Here is a 22,646-nt window from a genome sequence, read left to right on the forward strand (position 1 = left end):
AACAAACATCAACAATAAAAAGACAAACTATGAAACTAGGAAGAAACATGGAAAACATCAACTGTATTCTTTGAAAAGCCCTATAGAGCAAGTAAAATATTTTAGGTATTTAGAAATGATTATTATGGAAGATGGAAAATTAAATTGCAAATAAACAAGAGTATAAGCAATGCTGGTATGGTAGGAAGTCAAAAGAATAAACTTATATAAATAAAAGAAAAATTAGCCAAAACATTGAACTAGCAATTATGCAACAGTGTTCAAACCAATTATAACTAATGGACCTGGAAACTAATGGAATTAGAAAGTTATCAGCTGATCAAAGATAAGAGATTGCTGATATATTTCTGAAAAAAAGCAAGGAAGTGGCAGAATTATATGAAAAATGAAGGTATTAGGAGGGAACTTGACAGTCAAAGAATGTGTGACCTGAGCTAATCTCATTATAGTCAGTTATTTTAATAAAATGAGAGGAAAGATTAGTAACACTGGTGCCTGTTAAGATTACTGTTGCCAAATGAAAATTACTAAAAACAGCTAAATCTTAAAAAAAAAGGAGCTAAAAAGGAGTTAAAAATAAAACTTTGAAGCTAAAATTTTAGAAGTAGTAACTGATACTTTTCAGTTACTTAACTTTATTCAAGTTGAAGTGATACTTGCATTTAAGTGAAAAACATCTTCCAAGTGGTCTTCTCCATTTAATTCACTCACGTTTTCACTTAGATTTTCAGCTTTATTATATGTAGCCATTGTTCTAATATTACTCAGTGTAGATGCTGGCAAATGATAGTCTGTATAGCACTTGTTGTTATGCCTGAGGTATACTTCACTGAAAATAGCTGTGAGCATTGACAATTCCATCTTGTCTCTTAATTTAGTTTTAACTATATTCATGGAACTAAATTCGTTCAATTTCTGCATTAGAATTTGGCAGTATTAATAAATTTATTGCACACAGCAATTTCTTTAAATGGATTCATGCCAGATGCATCTTTGCAAGTCTCATACTTCAGTCCAGAATAGCTCAGTGTTTTCTATATTTGTCCATTTATTTAAGTGGAAAATATTGTACAAGTATTCAGCAGCATCTTTTTCTTTTCAGCATTATTTCTAAAATGGGAGTAACAGGTTCTTTTATATATTTTAGGGTACTGTCAACAGAAAAGGAAGATATTATTTTTAAAATATTCACGTTTTCAGGAAAACTTTGCTTAAGCTGTTTGAAGAGACCAAGAAGAAACTGTCTTGTTCTATTTCCAAGATTTTGCTCATCATTTTGTGTTATTTTCTTTTGTATCTCAACTCTGAAATTTTTCTTTCAAATCTGTAACCAAGATATGGTTTGGGATCCAAATAGTCATCAAGCTCTGACTCTAGAGGGTCAACTGTGAATGATGGCAGCACTAACATATTAGCAACAGAGCAAATCAAACAAGAAAGGTCTTCAAATAATCTCATCTTATCTGCACTGTTAGATTCGAAATTTTGTTAACTTGCTGAACTTGAACTAGAACAGGATGCAAAAATAAAAGGTACAACAGATTCCTTTCATCTTTGTACATCTCCCACAAAATTGGAACTTCGTAACATTTCTCAGTCACACTACAACTTCAGAGTTTTTAAATCCAACCACTGGTTGAGAATTATGTCTACTGCGGGTTTAATGGAGAGCCACCTCTTTGCACAGTTGCTTACAATTTTCAGAGGAGCATCATTTTCGTTGATAGTTTGATAAAGCTCTTTGTATGCTGCTTGTCTTGAAGAAGAAGAATATGAAAACCACTTATATATTTCGACAACTAACAATTCTAATTTTCTTGGGAGAGATTCTGCACAAGTGTGATACATTTCCAGTTGTAATGAATACCATACACATCTAATTAAAATTAAGGAGGGAATATATATGCCTTCAGTGTTCATAAACGTCATTATTGACACCAACCATAACACTGGCATTGTCTGTTCCAATTGCAATGAGATTTTTAATGTCCAGTTTCTTGGTCAAGAGCTCTTTTTTTCAGTGCAGCCACAATACCACTAGCATCACACTTTCTAGAACCACTATGCTCAGAAATGTATGTAAAATATTGTTGAATTTCTTGCTATAATAAATGATGGCTTTTCCTAAAATCTTATTCGCTGTGATATCATTCGATTCATCTATTAGCAAGCTGAAATTTCCATCTCCAATGTCTGCAATTAGATCTTCTTCAAAGTGCTCACTTAGAATATTCTTCACAATTGCAGAGCACTTGGTTCAGTGCATTTTTACCTTTGGCATAATTTGACTGCCTGGGGTGATATTTTTGCAAAGATCTACTAGATGATTGCAACTGTTGAACTATGAGCGACAGTTCAACAGTTGCAATCATAGTTCAACAGTTGCAATCATCTAGTAACTGTTGAACTATGAGCGACAACAAGAAATAATGCTAAGCTACCTTCAAAGATATCATTCGATTCATCTATTAGCAAGCTGAAATTTCTATCTCCAATGTCCACAATTAGATCTTCTTCAAAATGCTTGATTAGAATATTCTTTACAATTGCAGAGCACTTGGTTCAGTGCATTTTTACCTTTGGCATAATTTGACTGTCTGAGGTGATATTTTTGCAAAGATCTACTTAGATGATTGCAACTGTTGAACTATGAGTGACAACAAGAAATAATGCTAAGCTGCCTTCAAAGATTTTTGTCTCATCAGATTTCTTAACAAGCATATTCGTAATAGGAACAGCCTTATATGGAACTGCAGCCAGACGTCTCATAGTTACACTATGCTTTACAAGCTGACAATATTTAGTAGCTATATTACGTCTGCAAAACTTACAGTGACCTTTTGTAGCATCACCAGGAACTTCACACAGCCATTTATTAAACATTCCCATTTGCAACCACTCCCTCCTAAATTTTTGCTTGTAAGCTTCGTCTTTTGCTCATTTTTGAATAAGGGTATACAAATTCTTTATTGCAACAAATTACGATCAGTCTTTGAAAGCTTCCCACTCACTTCGTAACTACCAACCAGAACATTGTGCAACAGACTAACTTGTAGCGGTGCTATCAACTTCAAGGCAACCAAATGGCAGACTGTTGGGCCATGTGACTGACTGATGTCACTGCGCATTTGAAACGCATGATACTCACGCCAAACATACAATACAATTCTTTATCAAATGCAAACATCTGGAAAACTTTTAAAACAATTTATTTAAGAGTAGGTTATAAAAACAACTAAAAAGAGCTGAAACAAGTTCTGAAGGAGCTGGATATGGAGCTAGGTGCTAGATTAAAATTTTTGGAGCTAGATCTAGCTCCAAAAGAGCTAAATTGGCAACACTAGTTAAGATCACATGAAAAAGACCCAGAGGAATTTTTCACTTGGTTATAAATTAAATTAAAAATGCCAAAAAATTATATAAAGGTTAATATATAAATGTAAGCATAGTTTTCATGTGAAGTTTCTTCATAACTAGGCTGCTTGTATATAGAGGCCAATTCATCATCATCATCATCACGAACCATGGGCTTACTGCCCATTGGTGTCCTATGCCTCCTTCACTATCTTCTTCCACCTTTCTTTGTCCAGTGCACAGTGTTGCAGTTTCTGTACATCCAAGTCCTTTATGTCGTCTATCCAGTCTCTGTATGGTCTACCTCTTCTGTTTACACCATCCATAATACCAAACATGAATGTCTTTATCTTCCAGTCCTCACTCATTCTGCATGTGTCCAAATAATTGCAGCTTCTGTTTTATAATCTTCTGCATTAGATTCTCCTTTGGTTGTATCTTCTGATAGAGTTTTTCATTTGGGATTTTCTGTATCCATCCTATTCTTAGAATCTTCCTGTAACAAGTTCTTTAAAATGACAAAATTCTTTTTCTTGAGTCCTTAATTATTACCCACATTTCAGATCCATACAGTACCCCACTAAAGATGCATGTTTCAGCACTCTTAGTTTTGTTTGCAGGCTAATCACTTTACTTTTCCAGATGTTATCCATGGCCTTCAGATTTGTTCTTCCCTTTGCAATCCTGATCTTTATTTTTTTTTTACAGTCCAAATCACATGTCATTTCACTTCCCAAATATCTTTTGTTTCATGTTCTTCTCACCAAATACCATTGTCTTTGTTTTTTCCAAGTTCATAACAAGTCCAAATCTCTTTCGTTCCTCATTTAACAGTTTCAATGTTTTTTGTAAATCTCTTTCTTCTTCTTCCATAATAACAATGTCATCTGCAAATCTCAGATTGTTAATTCTCATCCCATATACCGATATTCCTTTTGCATCTTCCTTCATTTTATCCATTGCTCTTTCTAAATGTGTGATGAAAATACTTGGTAATATTGGGTCCCCCTTGTCTAGTACCTCTGTTTGTTCTAAACCATTTCCTGAAATCATTACCTATTCTAACTACTGCAACTGCATTCTTATAAACATCTTTTAATATAACTATTAATTTTCTATTAATTCCATAGGATTCTAGCACTGCTAATGTCGCTTTCTGGTCAATACTGTCAAATGCCTTCTGAAAATCAACTAAGCAGGTATATATATGTTTTTGTTTTTTCTCCTAGCTTTCTCTGCTATTATTCCCCGCATTGTCAAAATCTGTTGAATTGTGCTTCTATCTTTCCAAAATCCTGCTTGCTCATCTGCAAGGTATGCTTCCAATTGTGTTCTCAATCTTTCTCTCAATATCATCATCATCACCTTACAACCAACATGATTCTTCAAAGCAACTGTTCTATAATTTTTACATTTTAGCTTATTTCCTTTCTTGTATAATGTCACAAATATCGATTTCACCCACTTCTCTGGCATTTTCCCTTCTTTGCATACCATATTACATAGTTGGTGCATTTCTGTAACCACACTTTTGCCACCATATTTAATCATTTCTCCAGTGATGTTGTATTTTAGCATTAATAATGCTACGTAATGTATAATACTGATATTAAATAAGAAACTTTAAATTGAAACCATAATAATAATAATAATAAATGAATTTTACTTCACTTTGTTATTTAGGGTTCTCAGTGTGTTGATGAAGACCAAGGGTTAAAGTTTTGGTTTTCATCATCCTTTTCTGCAATGATGCAAGGGTTTCATCATCATCAAATTCCTGCCATATACCCTCAAGAGGTGTACAGGATATGACAGTACTACATCAAAAAAATTACATCATTACTAACTTCCTATCTACAGTTTTCCTCCAAATCAGTCTGTTATTTGTCAAGACTCCAACATTATCAGATCTTATATTTCTATCGTCTAAGGCACTTTGTACCGTATCAATCCACCTATATCTTGGACTTCCTCTGGGGTTTTACTGCCAACCTGGCAGAGAACACTTTTGCTAATCTTTCTTCGCCCATTCTGTTTAAGTGACCATATAACCTGAGATTAGCTCTGCTAACACATTCCTGGATGCTGACAATGTCAAGATCTTTCCTAATATCCTGCTTTTAATATGATATTGCCATTGATGCCATCTATTCATGCCTATAATCTTTCTCAGGACTCTCATATCTGCGGTCTCTAGTCTTTCGTCAAGTGTTTTACTTCTGACCCAGCTCTCAGATCCATAAGTTAAACTGGTTTGAACACCGTCTTGTATACAGCTAATTTAGCGTTCCGACTAATTTCTCTCTTATTCCAGATGAATTTATTTAATTGACTTCCCACCATACCAGCTTTGCTAATTCTGTTGTCTATTTCTATATTTAATTTACCATCATCACTAAAAATTGTGACTAAGTAGCTGAAATGTTTTACTTGTTCCACAGGTTCTCCATTCACAACACAGTTGACATTTTCAATGATTCTGCCTATTTTCATTGTCTTCGTCTTTTTATTGCTGACCTTCATACCATATCTATTACAACAGTTATTCGATTTAGTCAGAGAATCTTGCAGACTTTTAGCAGATTTATTTAGAAGTATAGCATCATCCACATAAAGCAAAGAACTGACATTAACATCTCCAATTTTGATATCATGTATAATACCACTTTCCTTCATAATGTGATTCATATAGATAACGAATAACAGAGGGGATAATGTACATCCTTGTCTCACACCAGATTTAACATTAAACCATCTTCCTGTACTTCCTTCAATTCTAACTGCTGACTTACAACTCAAATAAAGACTAAGTATTGCTTGACATAATGCCCCATTGACACCGTATAACCGTAGCGTATTGAATAGCTTCTCTCTTGGCACCTTGTCATATGCCTTTTCCAGATCGACAAAACTTAAATACAGATCTTTGTTATATTCCCATGCTTTCTCGACTATTTGTCATAAAGTGAAGATCTGATCCTGACAGCCTCTATTTGGCCTGAATCCATCTTGTTCTTCACCAAGCATTTCTTCCACAATTCTTCTCAACTGTTTCTCAAGTATACTTGCATAGATCGTGCCAGGAACACTCAGTAGGGAAATAAATACCTCTGTAATTCTCACATTCAGTTTTATTTCCCTTTTTATATATGGGTACTATTAGAGCTCTACTCCAATCAATGGGAATTCGTCCCTCTGTCCAGGCTTTCTGAACTATGCAGTGCAGCCACTATAAGACTCTTATACCACCATACTTCAGCATTTCTGGTCAAATATCATCTACTCCTGCTGCCTTTCCACATTTCAAGCCTTTGATGGCTTTTTTCTACTTCAAGTATCGATATGTATTCCTGACTGCATGGCTGGTCAGTGTTTTTTTACCACTGTGCTGTCATCACTGCTTGTTTCATTTAGCAGTTTTTCAAAGTAATTACTCCATACTTCAAGGATATCTTTTTCTCCCATTTTCATGTCACCTTTATCATTTCCAACTCCTTTTACAGCACTCTTTCCTCCATTCCGAAGCTTCTTCAACAACCTCCAGAATATTTTGCCACCTTCTTGATAATTATTTTCTATATTCTTGCCAAAGTCCTCCAATGACGTTTGTTTAGCTAGTTTTACATAGTGTTTAGCATTCTTGTATTTGTCTCTGTATTCTCTAAGAGCACGAGCTGATTTATTTGACAGGAACTTTTGATTTGCTTTCTTCTTTTACTTCATTGCCTCTTTAACTTCCTGTGTCCACCATGGAGTTCTAATTTTTCTCTCCTTGCAGACAACTTCACTATATGCCTCTCTCTACCTGAATCAATCAGGGCTTTCTTCAAGGCTTGCCACTGAATCTCCAAGGTTTGATTCCTGTTCTCAAACTCTTTCATTTTTTCTTCAATAATCTTTGTGTATTTTAGTCTACAGTTCACATCTGAGAGCCGCTGAGCTTTTATTCTCTTTAAAACCTTCTTACATGTTATTCTTTTCAATATGAAATTCAATTTTATCCTGCTCAAGACTAAATAATGATCACTTCCAATTTCAAATCCTCTGTATGCTCTGGTGTCCTGCACCAGGGAGAAAACATCACTATCAACAATAACACAGTCAATGAGACTTTTCTTATTCCTTGCCTCTTCTCTCCATGTGAATTTGTGCACATTTTTATGTTGGAACATGGTGTTAGTAATAACCAGTCCTTGTCCTGAGCAGGAATCCAACAGATATTTGCCATTATTATGAGCTTTGCTCTTTTCTCCAAATTTTCCCAAAACATCTCTGACAATCACTTCCTACTCTGCTATTTAGATCCCCAACAAGGACCAACTTTTCCTTTTTCATTGTGTCAGTTGCTTTTTCTAAAGCCTCAAAAAATTCCTCCACTTCTACCTTAGTAGAACCTTCTGTGGGACCATAGAGACAAATAAGTCTCATTGTTCAGTTCCCCATTCTCATATTTGCCCACATTACACTGCTTGAGACTGCCTTCCATTCAAGAAGATTAGCCTCATATTTTGTGTTGAATACTATGGGTACTCCTTCTTTTCCTTGATTGTCATTGCCTGAATATATTTCTGAGCAATAAATACATTTTGTATTTATTGCTCAGAAAGATCTCACCAGTTTTTGTCTTTTTTGTTTCAGTCACCCCTATTATATCGATCTGGTACTTATCTAATTCCTCAGCTAGCTCCATTTCTTTGCCATTCAGGTTTCTTATGTTGATAGTACTGAGTGTGTCGCAAGTGTTTCAATAGCTTTCAAACTGATTTTTTGGGGGAGCAGTTTTGCAGCATTTTTTGTGCCATATCAAGCCAAATTTTTCATATAATAAAACAGTTGGCATTTCTGCTTCCATTCTATTTCTTAGATTTTATTTTATTCATGCTATTGAATATTCATTCAACTTCAGCCTTTGCAGGAAAGTTAACATCAAAACTGCAAATTCTGAAAGTTCTTTGAATGGGTTGCATCTGTTGCACCTTTATGCTACACAACCTCTCTCTCTCCAAAAACCTTCAGTATTGGTGTTACATTTCCAGTCAATTAAATGAATTTTTTAATACCAATAATCAGAAGCAGCATGACTTTTTCAAATGATTCCATGTGTTCCATCAAAGTAACAGTTTATTCTTTAACTGGATGAGGGACTTTTTTCAACAGGTAAAAATAACACTTTTGAGAACATGCAAATTTTCTGGTAGTCTTTGCTTCAGTTTAAATAAGGACAAAAGAAAATTTTTTCATCTTTGTCTTAAAAAGCTTCTTCTTCCTTTGTGAGTTCTGGCAATCCCTCTTAATTCTTCAATTCTCTTTCAAATCTATATCTCACTGGGTCTCAAAATTCCCAAATATTTTAAGAGGATTAATTTTGGTAGTTGGAAGAATCAGTTGATCAGCAACTGATTTTATAAGGAGGGTGAGATCATCTAGAAACTTCACTTTATCAGCAGTACTTGATTCAAAAATTTTATTAACCTTCAGAACTCCTTCAATAACTGAATACAAAAAAAGTAAGGAGGCTTTGTGCATTTCATGTAAAATTTTGGAACACTGTTTCTCATAATATCAAAATGAATCTTTAATTCAAGCCATTGCATTATGATTATCTAGTATGCTTACTGGATTTCATATGATTTACCAGATCACTATATTTAGCAGTAATAGCTTTTTTGCATGCATTGCAATAAGCTTTAATAGGATTATCTTTCTTTTAATCAAACTTTTAATAAATGATTTGTCAACCATATTCTTCTAAACTTTTGTTTGTATGGTTTTACTTTTGGCATTAATTACATCTGATAATTTATTGAAATTTATTTTGTCCCTCCAAAAAGCTAAGAGCTGTTGGATTATTTTAAAGGATAGCTATATTTTAAGTTATCTTTTTTTTTTTATTAGCTAGATAGCATTGAAATCTATTGGCAACCCTGATACAGAACCAGCACACACCATCCAAAACAGAAATTTCTCAAAAAGTCATCAAAAAATCACATTAGCACAAAATACACAAGCCAAACATGCAGAACTTGAAGTAGTAGTGTATTTTCTAACCTTTTCGTGTTGAGGAGTGAAAAAGAAATATAATATTTTAATTAATGAAGGTCAAGATAGTCACAGTTGATAAAAGGTCTAAAATGTTTTGTTAAGGAGAATTAATGATGAATGATGACAGATATAAAAGCTCAGTCAATCATAAAATCCAAAGACCTTGTGTATTCCTTTTCTTTGCTAAATCATTTCTGTAAACCATCATATGCCTTCATAAAACCTCCATGTGACTAAGGTATATTATTTTTTTCATATGAAAAAAAATGATACTGTCAAGCACAATAAAATACATATACAAGCATATTTCATCCAAATTTCTTTACAACTGACGTATTCATTTGGCAAATTCTAACATACCTTCTCTTGTGATTCCATCATTTTTTTCATAAGCTGATTCTGGCGATCAGATCTTTCATCTTCGCTAGTCTAATATAAATACATAATATAAATAAATCAAGTATATAGCAAAATCACATCACATAAGAAAAAATTATAATTCAAGACAACAATCTCTCATCATAAAGACCTAAACATGCATTTTTGTTTTATTCTCTCTCTCTAAAAAAATTACAGAAAAGAAAGATTTTAGAGAAATCTGAAAATTTTCTGCTTATGGTATCACTCGGAAGCTACTGGCAAATTTAATGCCTCAAAATGAATTTGTTAAGAATTTGTTGATGTACAATCACGATGTACATCAACAAATACTCTTAACCAGGAGTTCCCAACCCTATGGCTGCGGGCACCATGGCGCCCGTCAACCAATTTGTGTGTGCCCGCCGCTGTTCAACGTGTGCCGTATAGTTTGAAATAATCATGCAACAATTCATAGCATGCTATATGATGCATGCGTTAATGACACATGACGAGTATTAAACGCATACAATGTAAAGTAGACGCGCGTTCGAAGTTGTTCATTCCAGTTTAAGAACTGGAATATCACCATATTCTCCTAATTATGAAGCACTGGCCAATGAAATGCCAAAGATCACACTAACTTACATATATATATTTAAATTTTTATATAATGTAAACTTTTAAGTAATAAAACATTTGATTATAATGTAAACTTTGTATGTATTCATTTAACAAAATGAATTCAAAAAAATTGCTTGAAAAAATAGATGGTGCCCGTTGCCTGATCGGTATTTTAGAATGTGCTCTAGGAAACAAAAATATTGGGAACTCCTGTTCTTAACTATAATATGACTCATTAAATATTCCTAAATATCACCGAATATAACTCCCAAGCTACTACAATTGTATAACATTACAATATAATAAACCCATAATTAGGTTTATTGGAATAAGTACAACACAGTGGAATAACTAAACACAAGTTTAATAGTTACTATATTTCATTTCTGTCAAAGAGAAACAAAACAGATACAATATTAAAATTTTAATAGTAGTTTAGCATAGTAGTTTTTTTTTTCCATTTGATCCCATGCAGACATCCAAGGCAAGGTCAGCTAGAGCTGAATGACAATAGTTGTGGTAGTAGATGTATTTCTTGTGTTCTCCAAGGAGGATACTGGCAGATCTCCAGTTTGACCATTAAACAAGTTGCAATGACAAGGAACCGTGTAAACACCTGGAACAGAAAGGGTAGGGAGAGAATCCTTAGAAAGCAAATAAGCAGTCAGCCTCAAATTAGGCTTGAAAACAGTGCAGAGATTATACTCTTTAAAGAACTGGCTATTTTTCTGAGGTGTCCCAGATACAGGGAATAGTAATAGGTTTATTTCATTTCTCTTTGACAGAAATGAAATATAGTAACTATTAAACTTGTGTTAGTTATTCCTCTGTGTTGTATTTATTCCAATAAACCTAATTATTTTTTTTTAGACCTACACAAACTTTTCCATCATCTTGCCCTATCTCAACAATATGGTGTTATTAAAACCCTTGTCAACAGAGACTCCTAACTCTGTTTTAATTTAAGCTTTTAATCCTTACCATCCTTACCAATATTTCAGCTGCACTCTCCTTTATTTGCCAAAACAAAGCCATTTTTGGTAATAGAATGCCCCCCCCCCCCCCCATTTTTTTTAAAGAATTATCCACCTAGGTTATAGAGGTGCCAAATAAATGGGATTATATTACATAAGCATTAATAATTTGACATACTTGTGTTCATTTTTGAAGGTAAAGATGACAGTATTTTGGCTGAAACTTGATGAGACTTAATCGGTATGTAATTAGGAGGTGCCGAAGATGAAGAACCAATAGTCTGAGTGTAGATATACTTATCAGATAGCCAAAAACATAAATCAACCAATAACAAAGAAATGAACAAAACAAACTAAGAATTTTAAAGAACTGAAAATAAAAAATAAAAAGGAACATAAAACATGTTAAGTACACAGCAACCTGTCATGTGTCAATATTTCGTTTCAAAATGTCACCAGGTGTCAAACAGAGATAATAGTGAGCTTCCTACACAGTTTAATGAAATGTCGTATTACAAGGAGAGTATCAGGGACTTCAACTGGTTTGAGAGTGACTGAGCACTTGGTTTCAAAGTAATGGGGAGTAATTTATTTTATTTAATTGCCATGAGGGAGAGAGTATGTAGGGTCTTTTTGTGTTGGTATATTGAATATTGGGTGGTTCTTATCTTTAGTGATTCAGAGCGATGTAATTTTGTTTTGTTTTCTTGGAGATCGATAATAGAGCCCTCAATTTCATGGGCATCTCTGGATTGTATTGCATATAAGGATATCCCAGTGGTGGGATTTTTGTTGTTGCTACTGTTTTTATTTGCATCTTTTTTTTTTAACAGTGGTAAGTAGTCTGATGTGGGAATATTTCAATCTTGATAACGCATAATTAGATGCAATTTCATAGAACGAATGATAGATCCAATGTAACAGGTTTTGCATCCTCACTATATATTAAATTTATAAATGTAATGCCACAATAACATGCTGGTCTAGGCTATAGCAGTGTTGTGTTTTAGAAAATTTTTCAGTTTGTTACTGCGAATGAAGATAATTTTGTAACCTGAATATTTCAAGATGTGAATACATGGGAATTTTAAGACTATATGGGATTTGATATGTTTCTTTGTGAAGAGAGTACATGATTTTGAACTAAGTGAATAGCATAATCTATTAATTGTTGGGATACTGTTGAGAATGGAAGATCTTTTTTTAGATGTGTGATTTCTTGGTTTAAATCAGTGACAAGGATGATTATTTGTAAGGGGGGTTAATGAATTGTATCAATATAACCAAATTTTTGATATAATTAAGGTGATAGGAGATGAAATGTAAATAATTCACAATTTTAGAAGGTTTGCAGTATACTTAAGTACTGATGTGATGATTGGATCTAATGAGGATCAAGAAGTTTATGGATTTCTTCTCTTCCCACTCAATGGAAAATTTTAAAATGTTTAATGTTTTAATGGTTAAATGTGTTAAAAGAATGAAATAGCTGTTGTCTGACATTCACATTCCTGATGCATAGCACACCATTAACATATCTGCTATAATAAAAGATGCCAGAGAGTAAAGAAGGAAACAGGAATTGAGTTTCCACATGGGCAAAAAAAAGTCTGCTAATGTCTGTCAAACAGACTGTCAGACTGCTGATGTTTTGGCCCATGGGAAGACCAAACGTTTGTTCATAAAAATGGCCAATGCATTGGAAGAAATTTGCACAGATTATCATCATCATCAAATCCCTGCCATGTACCCTCAAGGGGTATACAAGATATCATGGTACGACATGAAAAATTTACATCATTACCAACTTCCTATCTACAATTTTCCTCCAAATCAGTCTGTTACTTGACAAGACTCCAACATTATGAGTTCTATTTCTATCATCTAAGGCACTTTGTACCGTATCAATCCATCAATATCTTGGTCTTCCGCTGGGTCGTTTTCCTGTCACCCTGGCAGAGAACACTTGTTTTGCTAATCTTTCCTCTCCCATTCTGTTTAAGTGATTTAAGTAACCATACCACCTGAGATTAGCTCTGCTAACGCATTCCTGGATGCCGACAACGTCAAGCTCTTTCCTAATATCCTCGTTTTTAATATGATATTGCCATTGATGCCATCTGTTCACGCCTCTAATCTTTCTCAGGACTCTCATATCTGTGGTCTCTAGTCATTGGTCAAGTGTTTTACTTCTGACACAGCTCTCAGATCCATAAGTTAAAACTGGTTTGAACACAGCCTTGTATACAGCTAATTTAGTGTTCCAGCTAATTTCACTCTTATTCCATATGAATTTATTCAATTGACTGCCTACCATACCAGCTTTGTTGATTCTGTTGTCTATTTCCATATTTAACTTACCATCTTTACTAAAAATCATGCTTAGGTAGCTGAAATGTTTTACTTCTTCCACAGATTCTCCATTCACAACGCAGTTGACATTTTCAATGATTCTGCCTATTTTCATTGTCTTTGTCTTTTTATTGCTGACCTTCATACCATATCTATTATAACAATTATTCAATTTAGTCAGGGAATCTTGCAGACTTGTAATGGATTTATTTAGAAGTATAACATCGTCCACATAAAGCAAAGAGCTGAGATTAAAATCTGCAATTTTGATATCATGTTTAATACCACTTTCCTTCATAATGTGATCCACATAGATAATGAATAACAGAGGGGATAATGTGCATCCTTGTCTCACACCAGATTTAACATTAAACCATCTTCCTGTACTTCCTTACAACTCAAATAAAGACTAAGTATTGCTCGATATAATGCCCCATTGACACCATATAACTGTAGCATATACAATAGCTTCTTTCTTGGCACTTTGTCATAAGCTTTTTCCAGATCGACAAAACTTAAATACAGATCTTTGTTATATTTCTAAACTATTTGTCGTAAAGGGAAGATCTGATCCTGACAGCCTCTATTTGGCCTGAATCCAGCTTGTTCTTCACCAAGCTTTTCTTACACAATTCTTCTCAACCGTTTCTCAAGTATACTTGCATAGATCTTACCAGGACCACTCAGTAGGGAAATACATCTGTAATTCTCACATTCAGTTTTATTTCCCTTTTTATATATGGGTACTATGACAGCTGTACTCTAATCATCAGGAATTCGTCCCTCTGTCCAGGTCTTCTGAACTATGCAGTGCAGCCACTGTAAGACTTTTATACCACCACATTTCAGCATTTCTTGTCAAACATCATCTACTCCTCCTGCCTTTCCATATTTGAAGTCTTTGATTGCTTTTTCTACTTCAAATATGGATATGTATTCCTGATTGCATGCCTGGTCAGTGCTTTTTACCACTGTGCTGTCACTGCTTGTTTCATTTAGCAATTTTACAAAGTAATTATTCCATGCTTAAAGGATATCTTTTTCTTCCGTTTTCATGTCACCTTTATCATCTCTAACTCCTTTTACAGCACTCTTTCCTCCATTCCTAAGCTTCTTCAACAACCTCCAGAATATTTTGCCACTTCTTGATAATTTAAATTTTTACCTAAATAAAAGTCATCCCATGACTTTTATTTAAATAGTTTTACACACTGTTTAGCTTTCTTACATGTGTCTCTGTATTCTCTAAGAGCACAAGCTGACTTATTTGCCAGGAACTTTTGATATGCTTTCTTCTTTTCCTTCACTGCTTGTGTCCACAATGCAGTTCTGATTTTGCCATTCTTGCATACAACCTCACCACATGCCTCTCTGACTGAATCAATCAGGGTTTTCTTCAAGGCTTGCCACTGAATCTCCAAGGTTTGGTTCCTGTTCTCAATCTCTTTCATTTTTTCTTCAATAATCTTTGTATTTTAGTCTACAGTTCACATCTGAGAGCTGCTCAACTTTTATTCGCTTTAAAACTTTCTTACATGTTATTCTTTTCGATATGAAATTCAATTTTATCCTGCTCAAGACTAAATAGTGATCACTTCCAATTTCAAATCATCTCATATATATAATCATCTCAATAACATAGTCAATGAAACTTTTCTTATTCCTTGCCTCTTCTCTTCATGTGAATTTGTGCACATTTTTATGTTGGAACATGGTGTTAGTAATAACCAGTCCATGTCCTGAGCAGAAATCCAACAGGTATCTGCCATTATTATTAGCTTTGCTCTCTTCTCGAAATTTTCCCAAAATAATTTTGTATGTCTCACAATCATTTCCTACTCTGCTATTTAGATCCCCAACAAGGACCAACTTTTCCTTTTTTTTATTGTGTCAGTTGCTTTCTCTAAAGCCTCAAAAAAATTCCTCCATTTCTACCTTAGTAGAATCTTCTGTGGGACCATAGGCACAAATACGACTCATTGTCCAATTCACCATTCTGATATTTGCCCATATCACTCTACTTGAGACTGCCTGCTATTCAAGAAGATTAGATTCATATTTAGTGTTGAATACTATGGCTACTCATTCTTTTCCTTGATTGTCATTGACTGAATATAACATTTTGTATTTATTGCTCAGAAAGATCTCACCAGTTGTTGTCTTTTTTTGTTTCAGTCACTCCTATTATGCCAATCTGGTACTTATCTAATTCCTCAGCTAGCTCCATTTCTTTGCCATTCAGGCTTCTTATGTTGATAGTATTGAATCTTTAACGCTGGTAATGTTGAGTTGGGGCGTGTTTTCAGATTTGTTCCAGTAGCCAACTTTTCGCTGTTTGTCCTGGTTCCCTGGCGAAAACAATGGGGGCCTTGTTTAACCAGGCGACGCCCCAGCCGGCATGAAATTTTGTCATGTTGTACCATCATTTTGTATTTTGTTTTAAGCCAATAAGAATACAATTTGGTTGGCTAAATCCCAAATTGCCAGCCCATCCTCGTTCGTTCAGTATCCAGGTAGATACCCAACAGGGTGCACCAAGAGAAGGTGAGGATTGGATATTAGGTCAGAAGCCCTGATCGGTTCTCCACATTCCTTTAAAGGCTATATGGAGGTCTCCTCTCAGTTATACAGCTTTGACCCTTGCGCAGATTATTATTTGTATTATTGAGAGGATGTCTGACAAAATAATTTGGTATGTTCTGGTCATTTATAAGCAGTGTGTGAAAGACGTGCAGGATTTTGGGCATATCAACATTGGCATATAGAGAAGATACATCAAAAGAGAGAATATAATTAGAAGAAATGGTGGTTTACTTAATATGTTGAAAGAGTTGATCAGTAATTTTTAATCATAAATTTTGAATAGTTTAGTAAAAGTTTTAACAAGCATGTGATAAATTTCATAGTAAACTCTGTTGTGGTATGTTTGAATGAAATTATGGGGTGTAGAGGACAACCCAGTTTAAAATCACAGGGGAGTAATTTTTTTAACAGTGTATTTATCTAATTTTCTTTCTTTGAGTTAATGTATACATTTTTGAATTTGTTTTTAACGTTGGGAGTATGATCTTCAGCGATTTCTTTGTAAGTCTTCGTATCATTAACAATGTCTAGAATTTTTTTATGGTAATTTGTTTTGTTAATTATTACAGTAATATCCCATTTGTCAGTTTTATTGTTAAAAAATTAGTTATTTAAAAAAAAAAATTTTAAACATTTTAAAATGAAATGGCCAGCACCCATCATGTCGCTGGCTTGCCATGTACATAGCAGGTTTTATGTTCCTTTTCATTCTTTATTTTCAGCTCTTTAAAATTCTGAGTTTGTTTAGTTCCTTTACTCATTATTGGTTTATTCATGATTATGATTATCTGCTAAGTATAGCTACACTCAGACTATCAGTTCTTCACCTTCTAAACCTAATTACATACTGTTGGAACGTCCCACTTAACTGACTGTTCCATTTATGTTGGTTATTTATTCTTATCTCTACCTCTTTAATTTCCGTTATACTTGGTTAGTTGTTGATTATATTCAGATGATGCTCATCTGAATATAAAGAAATTAATATTATAATGCACCACCCTATATTCAGATTAGTCGATATAATATAGAGGAATCAATCATCAACTAAACTTATATTATCACTTTATCTTCAGGCCGAGGCTATTACTAGTATTTAAGGCTTCTGCAAAGGTCTGAATAATTTTATGAGCGGTGCAACGAAAGAAAATCAGGCAAACACCAAGTTTAACTCAACAAAAGAAAACATTTAATGTGGAAAAGTACAATATATACATTTAAGTATAACTATCTGCAAAAGATTATCTAATTAAAATATTATAAGAAATCACATTCATACATTAAAAACTTCTCAATTAGGTTTGAGAATCATGACTAATGTTAACAATTGTAAATTCACAAAGCATTAGTATTTCTCTGACATATTTCACTCTAACCAACTGGATGTATCTTATCATAAATATATTAGCTTAGTTTAAAGTATTCAGAATAATTACAATCCATAAATTATCAAACATTCATTTATCAGTTTTTTATGTTCAGTCAATTAAGTTGAAAATAGTTCTTAAAAGTTCGACCTTCAGATGTTATAATAATTATCTTATGACAGGCTACACTTTATTCTTTCTCAATCAGCTAACATCTAATAGAACAACATGCCACTTATTATTTGGAGGGGAAAGTACTTCAGTACATCTAACATTCGACCATTAATCGACATAACACCACAGTGTTAAATTGTGAATGAAACTATGTTGTGTAATTTATTTTTGTTCATTCACATTTAACATTGCTTATTATATATTAATCATGATTTGTATAAAAATTATTTATTGTTCCTTAATTAAGGATTACTATTTAAATATTTATTCTAAACTTAACCTACTATTATATTAAATAATAATATGTGTAGAAATTTATGATAACTAAAATATATATAAAGTAACAAAAGTATTTATAGTAACAATTATTATAAATAATTGTATACGTAAAGAAAAAGCTGATTAAGTAGCTCAAATATTCTGTTTATTCTTATTTGTAAAAATTTAACGTTATGTAATCACTTATGTAGTAGTAGAGCATTGTATTACATTAGCGAAATGTTTGCGTTCATTGGTTGTCATGGAGACGCATGAAATAAACAAGCACGAGTCGAAGAGTGCGTGACCTTGGAACCAAACGGAGAAAGAAAGGCAAGAAGAATCAGGAATTAGAGTAAAAGAGAGAGTTTTGCGGAGCCTGAAGGAAGGTAGGATACAAGCAAAGAAGTGAAGGAAAATTATAAATTCTTTAGGGCAGAAATTCATGAGAATAGTGTTTAAAAGTGAGCAAAAACGTGGTGAATCATATACTCAGCTGCAAGTGAGATCAGCTGTTGTTGTAGAGGAAAATTGATGTCGTAATCGGATAAATAAAGAACTGGACATTCAATGGGAAATTCTGATTAGTTCCAGTTAGTCTAGGATTACGTCTTAATTCTATGTTGCCCTGAGAAGAATTATAAGGAAATTAACTAGTTGGAGAAAAGTAAACAAGGAAAGATATCAGTACCTTATTGCTGTTGTTTAGAGTAGTGAAGCGCGATTAACAGTAGTTCAGTTAAAGCGTTGGAGAATTTTATTTAATGTGTTCCGCTAGCTTAAATAAGTTAATTCATAAGTGTGCTCACAATAAATTGATGTATTGAAGATTGTATCTGGTAAGAGTAGTCATACATCTTTGTTTACTCTAACATTAACTATAATATCTTCGAAGTTCAAGGTCCGAAATAAGATTGCTTGGAATATTGTCTACCTTGATTAGTGCCTGCTGTGAATTTAAACATTAAGTACAACTGATAGATATGTGCAGACTGATCAAATGAGAAGTTTTGTTTTATTAACTTGAGTTAGGAAAGCTTGTAATTTTGAAGCTGTGAATTGTATGTTAAAGTTTAGAACATTGAATTGGAATGAATGACTTAGCAAGATGTATTAAGTTATTTGTATTGTTTCATTTAAAAGTAGAATTCTTGTATTTGTTATATATCATATATTAAATGTTTTATTTTATCAATCTAAATATTGTGTTTGCCTGAATTCCCTTTTATTGCACCGTTCATAAAAAATTCGAATCTTGCGGGTGCCCCAAGTAGAATAGTAAATAATTCGGCCTATATGAGAAGACTGCTAACTTAATTAAGAATTGATCCTACTGTTTTATATAGACTAATCTAAAAATAGGGTGGCGCAGTATAATTATAAATTTCCCTACTTTTGGATCGGTGATCAATTTGCAAATTAGTTGTTTTATTAATAAGAGTGACTTGAAACAAGATGGCAGATTAGAACACAACATGAAAATAGAACGTCACGACAACAGCTAAGGTTAAAATATATCCGATGGAGTTAACAGTTATAGCTTCACAGGTTACAGAAAGGGCAACTCTTACCGGGTTACTGCTTCTACACATTGAATTCACCAAGGCACATTTGAAATTCTTGTAGACTCTTACTTTATGGCTACACAATTCTAAAGAAATCTTCCACTATAATAATTGAATTATAGACACAGAAATATACAAGTATTGATGCACTAGGTTTCAGTTATCTACTAATTCCTTATTTTCTTCTATGTATTAACTTCGGTTCTGCACTATACTTCCACAAACCACTTGGAAAATATTGTAGTATCAGAACTCCCATAGAAGTAATTCACAATGCCTATTAATTCCCAGTCCTTTCATAGTCGATTTACGGCATATATCCCTTCCCGTTCTGTTACACACAACCGGTTTCTATGCTCTCTCTAAAGCTTCTCCCCTACTACTTTCGTTTTCCAATCAACTACTTTCCTTCTTCCTGCCAAAATCTGGTTCTAACCAGTTCAGCTTATATCCACTGGCTTCTCTTTTTATACACAGTAGCTCACATTCTCAGCACGAGCTAACTAAAATAAACTCCGTTTCTCCTTCAGCAGCCAATCAAATCCAATCAGAAGAATTACATAAAATCACTCTTACATACAGAAATAAAAAAGATATATCACAATTCATATAATATACATTTAAATTTACATACAGTTTCTTATAATAAATTTTACAGAATAAACTAAATAAAATAAATGACATATTTATATAGAGTCTTTTCATTATTATTACATATTCTAATAATTAAATATTATTAGAATTCTAATAATTAATTAAATAATTAATTAATAACAAACAAAACTCAGAGCATTTATATGAATAATATATTACAAGCAAGAGACTAACAACAAATAATATTTACAAGTCTTGCTTATGACATGGTGGATTATGTTAAATGTGAATGAAGTATTAAAACAAAGTATCTTCATTAACAATATCAACACAGTCTCATCAAGCCTGGTCCAAAGTATACTGTGGCATCCTTACCATCAAAAATGCACACGTCAAATTACCGTATTTGCCGGCATATAAGACGCACCCCCCCTTTTTTGAACACATTTTTTAGGAAAAAAACTTTATCACTGAATATTATAATGAATTTACAGTATTTCAATTATAAAGTAATAAGTAGGTCTACTTTCAACAAATATCTAATCTAACTAGGAAAGAGTACCCACCTTTTAATCTTCTTCGTCAAAACCCAGAAATTCATCTCCAGAGCTAAATGAAGAGACACTTGAAACCTCTTCTAAATCAGAATTTGAGTCCTCATACAACAAATTGTCCTCTGTACCATCCAGTGCATTACTAATGCCACACTTCTTAAATGATTTAACCACTGTATCAGTTTTCACAGCATCCCATGAAGTTTTGACCCACTCACAAACTTGTGAAATGCTAGGCCTCTTCCTTCTTCCTGATGGCGTAACCTCAAAATCTGAAGACTGCATCTAGCTGTTCCACTTCTTCATAAATCTCTTAAATGGTTTATTAATACAGACATCTAAAGGTTGAAGCTAACTAGTTAGATCTCCTGGAATTACAGCTAACTGAGTTTTCAATTCCTTGAGTTTATTTTTAACATCTTCTGTTCTGTGAGAACGAAACTGATCCCATACTAGCAGGGCAGGCTTCTTCAACAGGGCACCTAGACCAAATTTTATCTATCCATAACTTCATTCCTCCTCCATCCATCCATCCAGCCTTTTGCGTGAACATGTACAAACATTCCTTTAAGCAGTTTTTCTTTGGGTAGCATCTTCCTTTTAAAAATCAATATTGGCGGCAATTTTGTCCCATCAGCATTTCAACTATGAGAGCTCGACTTCAACCATCAGTAATACATATCCAATTATGGATATCTATTCCTGACTGCATGCCTGTTGAGTATTTTTTACCACTGTGCTATCACTGCTTATTTCATTTAGCAATTTTTCAAAGTAATTACTCCATACTTCATGGATATCTTTTTCTCCAGTTTTCATTCTTTATCATCTCTAATTCCTTTTACAGCACTCTTTCCTCCATTTCAATAACCTCCAGAATATCTTGAGTAGTGAGTTTTTTTGTACCCTGAAGTTTTAACAGTAACACCTTTTGTACCCTTGGAATCTACAGTTTTGCTTGAGGGCATATCAAAAGTCAGCAGAAGCTCGTCCATGTTTCCTGTTTGCACAAGTTTCTCGTTTCCTTGCGTTAATGACGAATCGATGAAATTCAATAATTTTTTCTTCATATTCAGTTGGCATCTTTTGTGATATTTTTGTTTTAGTCCACATACATAGCGTTTCTCTTCATGAATCTCGAACACTATGATGTTGATCCAGTAAAGTTAGCAATCCTTCTGTTAGTGACTATCGCTTTCGCTCGATGAATAATTATTTTTGTAGACACTGAAAGTCCCACTTTTCTGTGGTCCAAAATCGAGTATTCAGTTCTGACTCAAGTTCTGGCCATTTTGCAGTTCCACTTCGTAGGTTATGTTTACTGTGAGTTGCTTTTTTCAGATCGTCTTCCTGATTCCGCCAAGTTCTTATCATTTTCTCAGTTATGGGGGGGGGGGCGAAATGCCTCTCTGCAGCCCTGTTTCCATGTTCTTTAGCATATGCAATCACAAATAGCTTGTATGCCGACGTTTTTCAGCCATAATTTGCCAAGAAATTTAGAGAAAATTTAACAGCAAAAATTTATCACCGTTCACAACAACCACGACAATATTTGCATCCACTGAATTCTACGTAACTGGAATGTTCTCCCAACACAGCAAGGAAGCAAGAAAGAAATCGTGTAACTCGGAAGAGAGAAAATTTCAAGAAATGAAAGTAATAAAAAACTGAGTATCAGCGTATAAGACGCACCCTGTTTTTCAGACCTATTTTCAAAGGAAAAAAGTGCGTCATATGTTGGCAAATATGGTAATTAATAACATTTTATTTTTATTATTATGTGATACTTATTTAATATAATCTCATTTATCTAGCATCTCTGTAATCCAGTTGGAAATTCTTCAAAAA

The 22,646-nt window shown here is 33.6% G+C and overlaps 1 protein-coding gene across 5 annotated transcripts in view; it reads right to left on the reverse strand.

The window, feature by feature from the left end:
* Positions 1-22,646, reverse strand: part of LOC150104886 (uncharacterized) — a 695,785-nt gene that overhangs the window by 466,259 nt on the left and 206,880 nt on the right. For all 5 annotated transcript variants that reach the window (XM_090395398.1, XM_090395401.1, XM_090395397.1 and 2 more), the window contains exon 8: positions 9,757-9,825. In XM_090395398.1, the coding sequence (XP_090251524.1) occupies positions 9,757-9,825 (69 nt within the window). The remainder of the gene's footprint in view (positions 1-9,756; positions 9,826-22,646) is intronic.

Source organism: Typopeltis vanoorti, chromosome 7 (genome assembly GCF_054136105.1).
Source record: "Typopeltis vanoorti isolate ZY-2024b chromosome 7, IOZ_Tvanoo_1.0, whole genome shotgun sequence".
NCBI classification, from domain to species: Eukaryota; Metazoa; Arthropoda; class Arachnida; order Uropygi; family Thelyphonidae; genus Typopeltis; species Typopeltis vanoorti.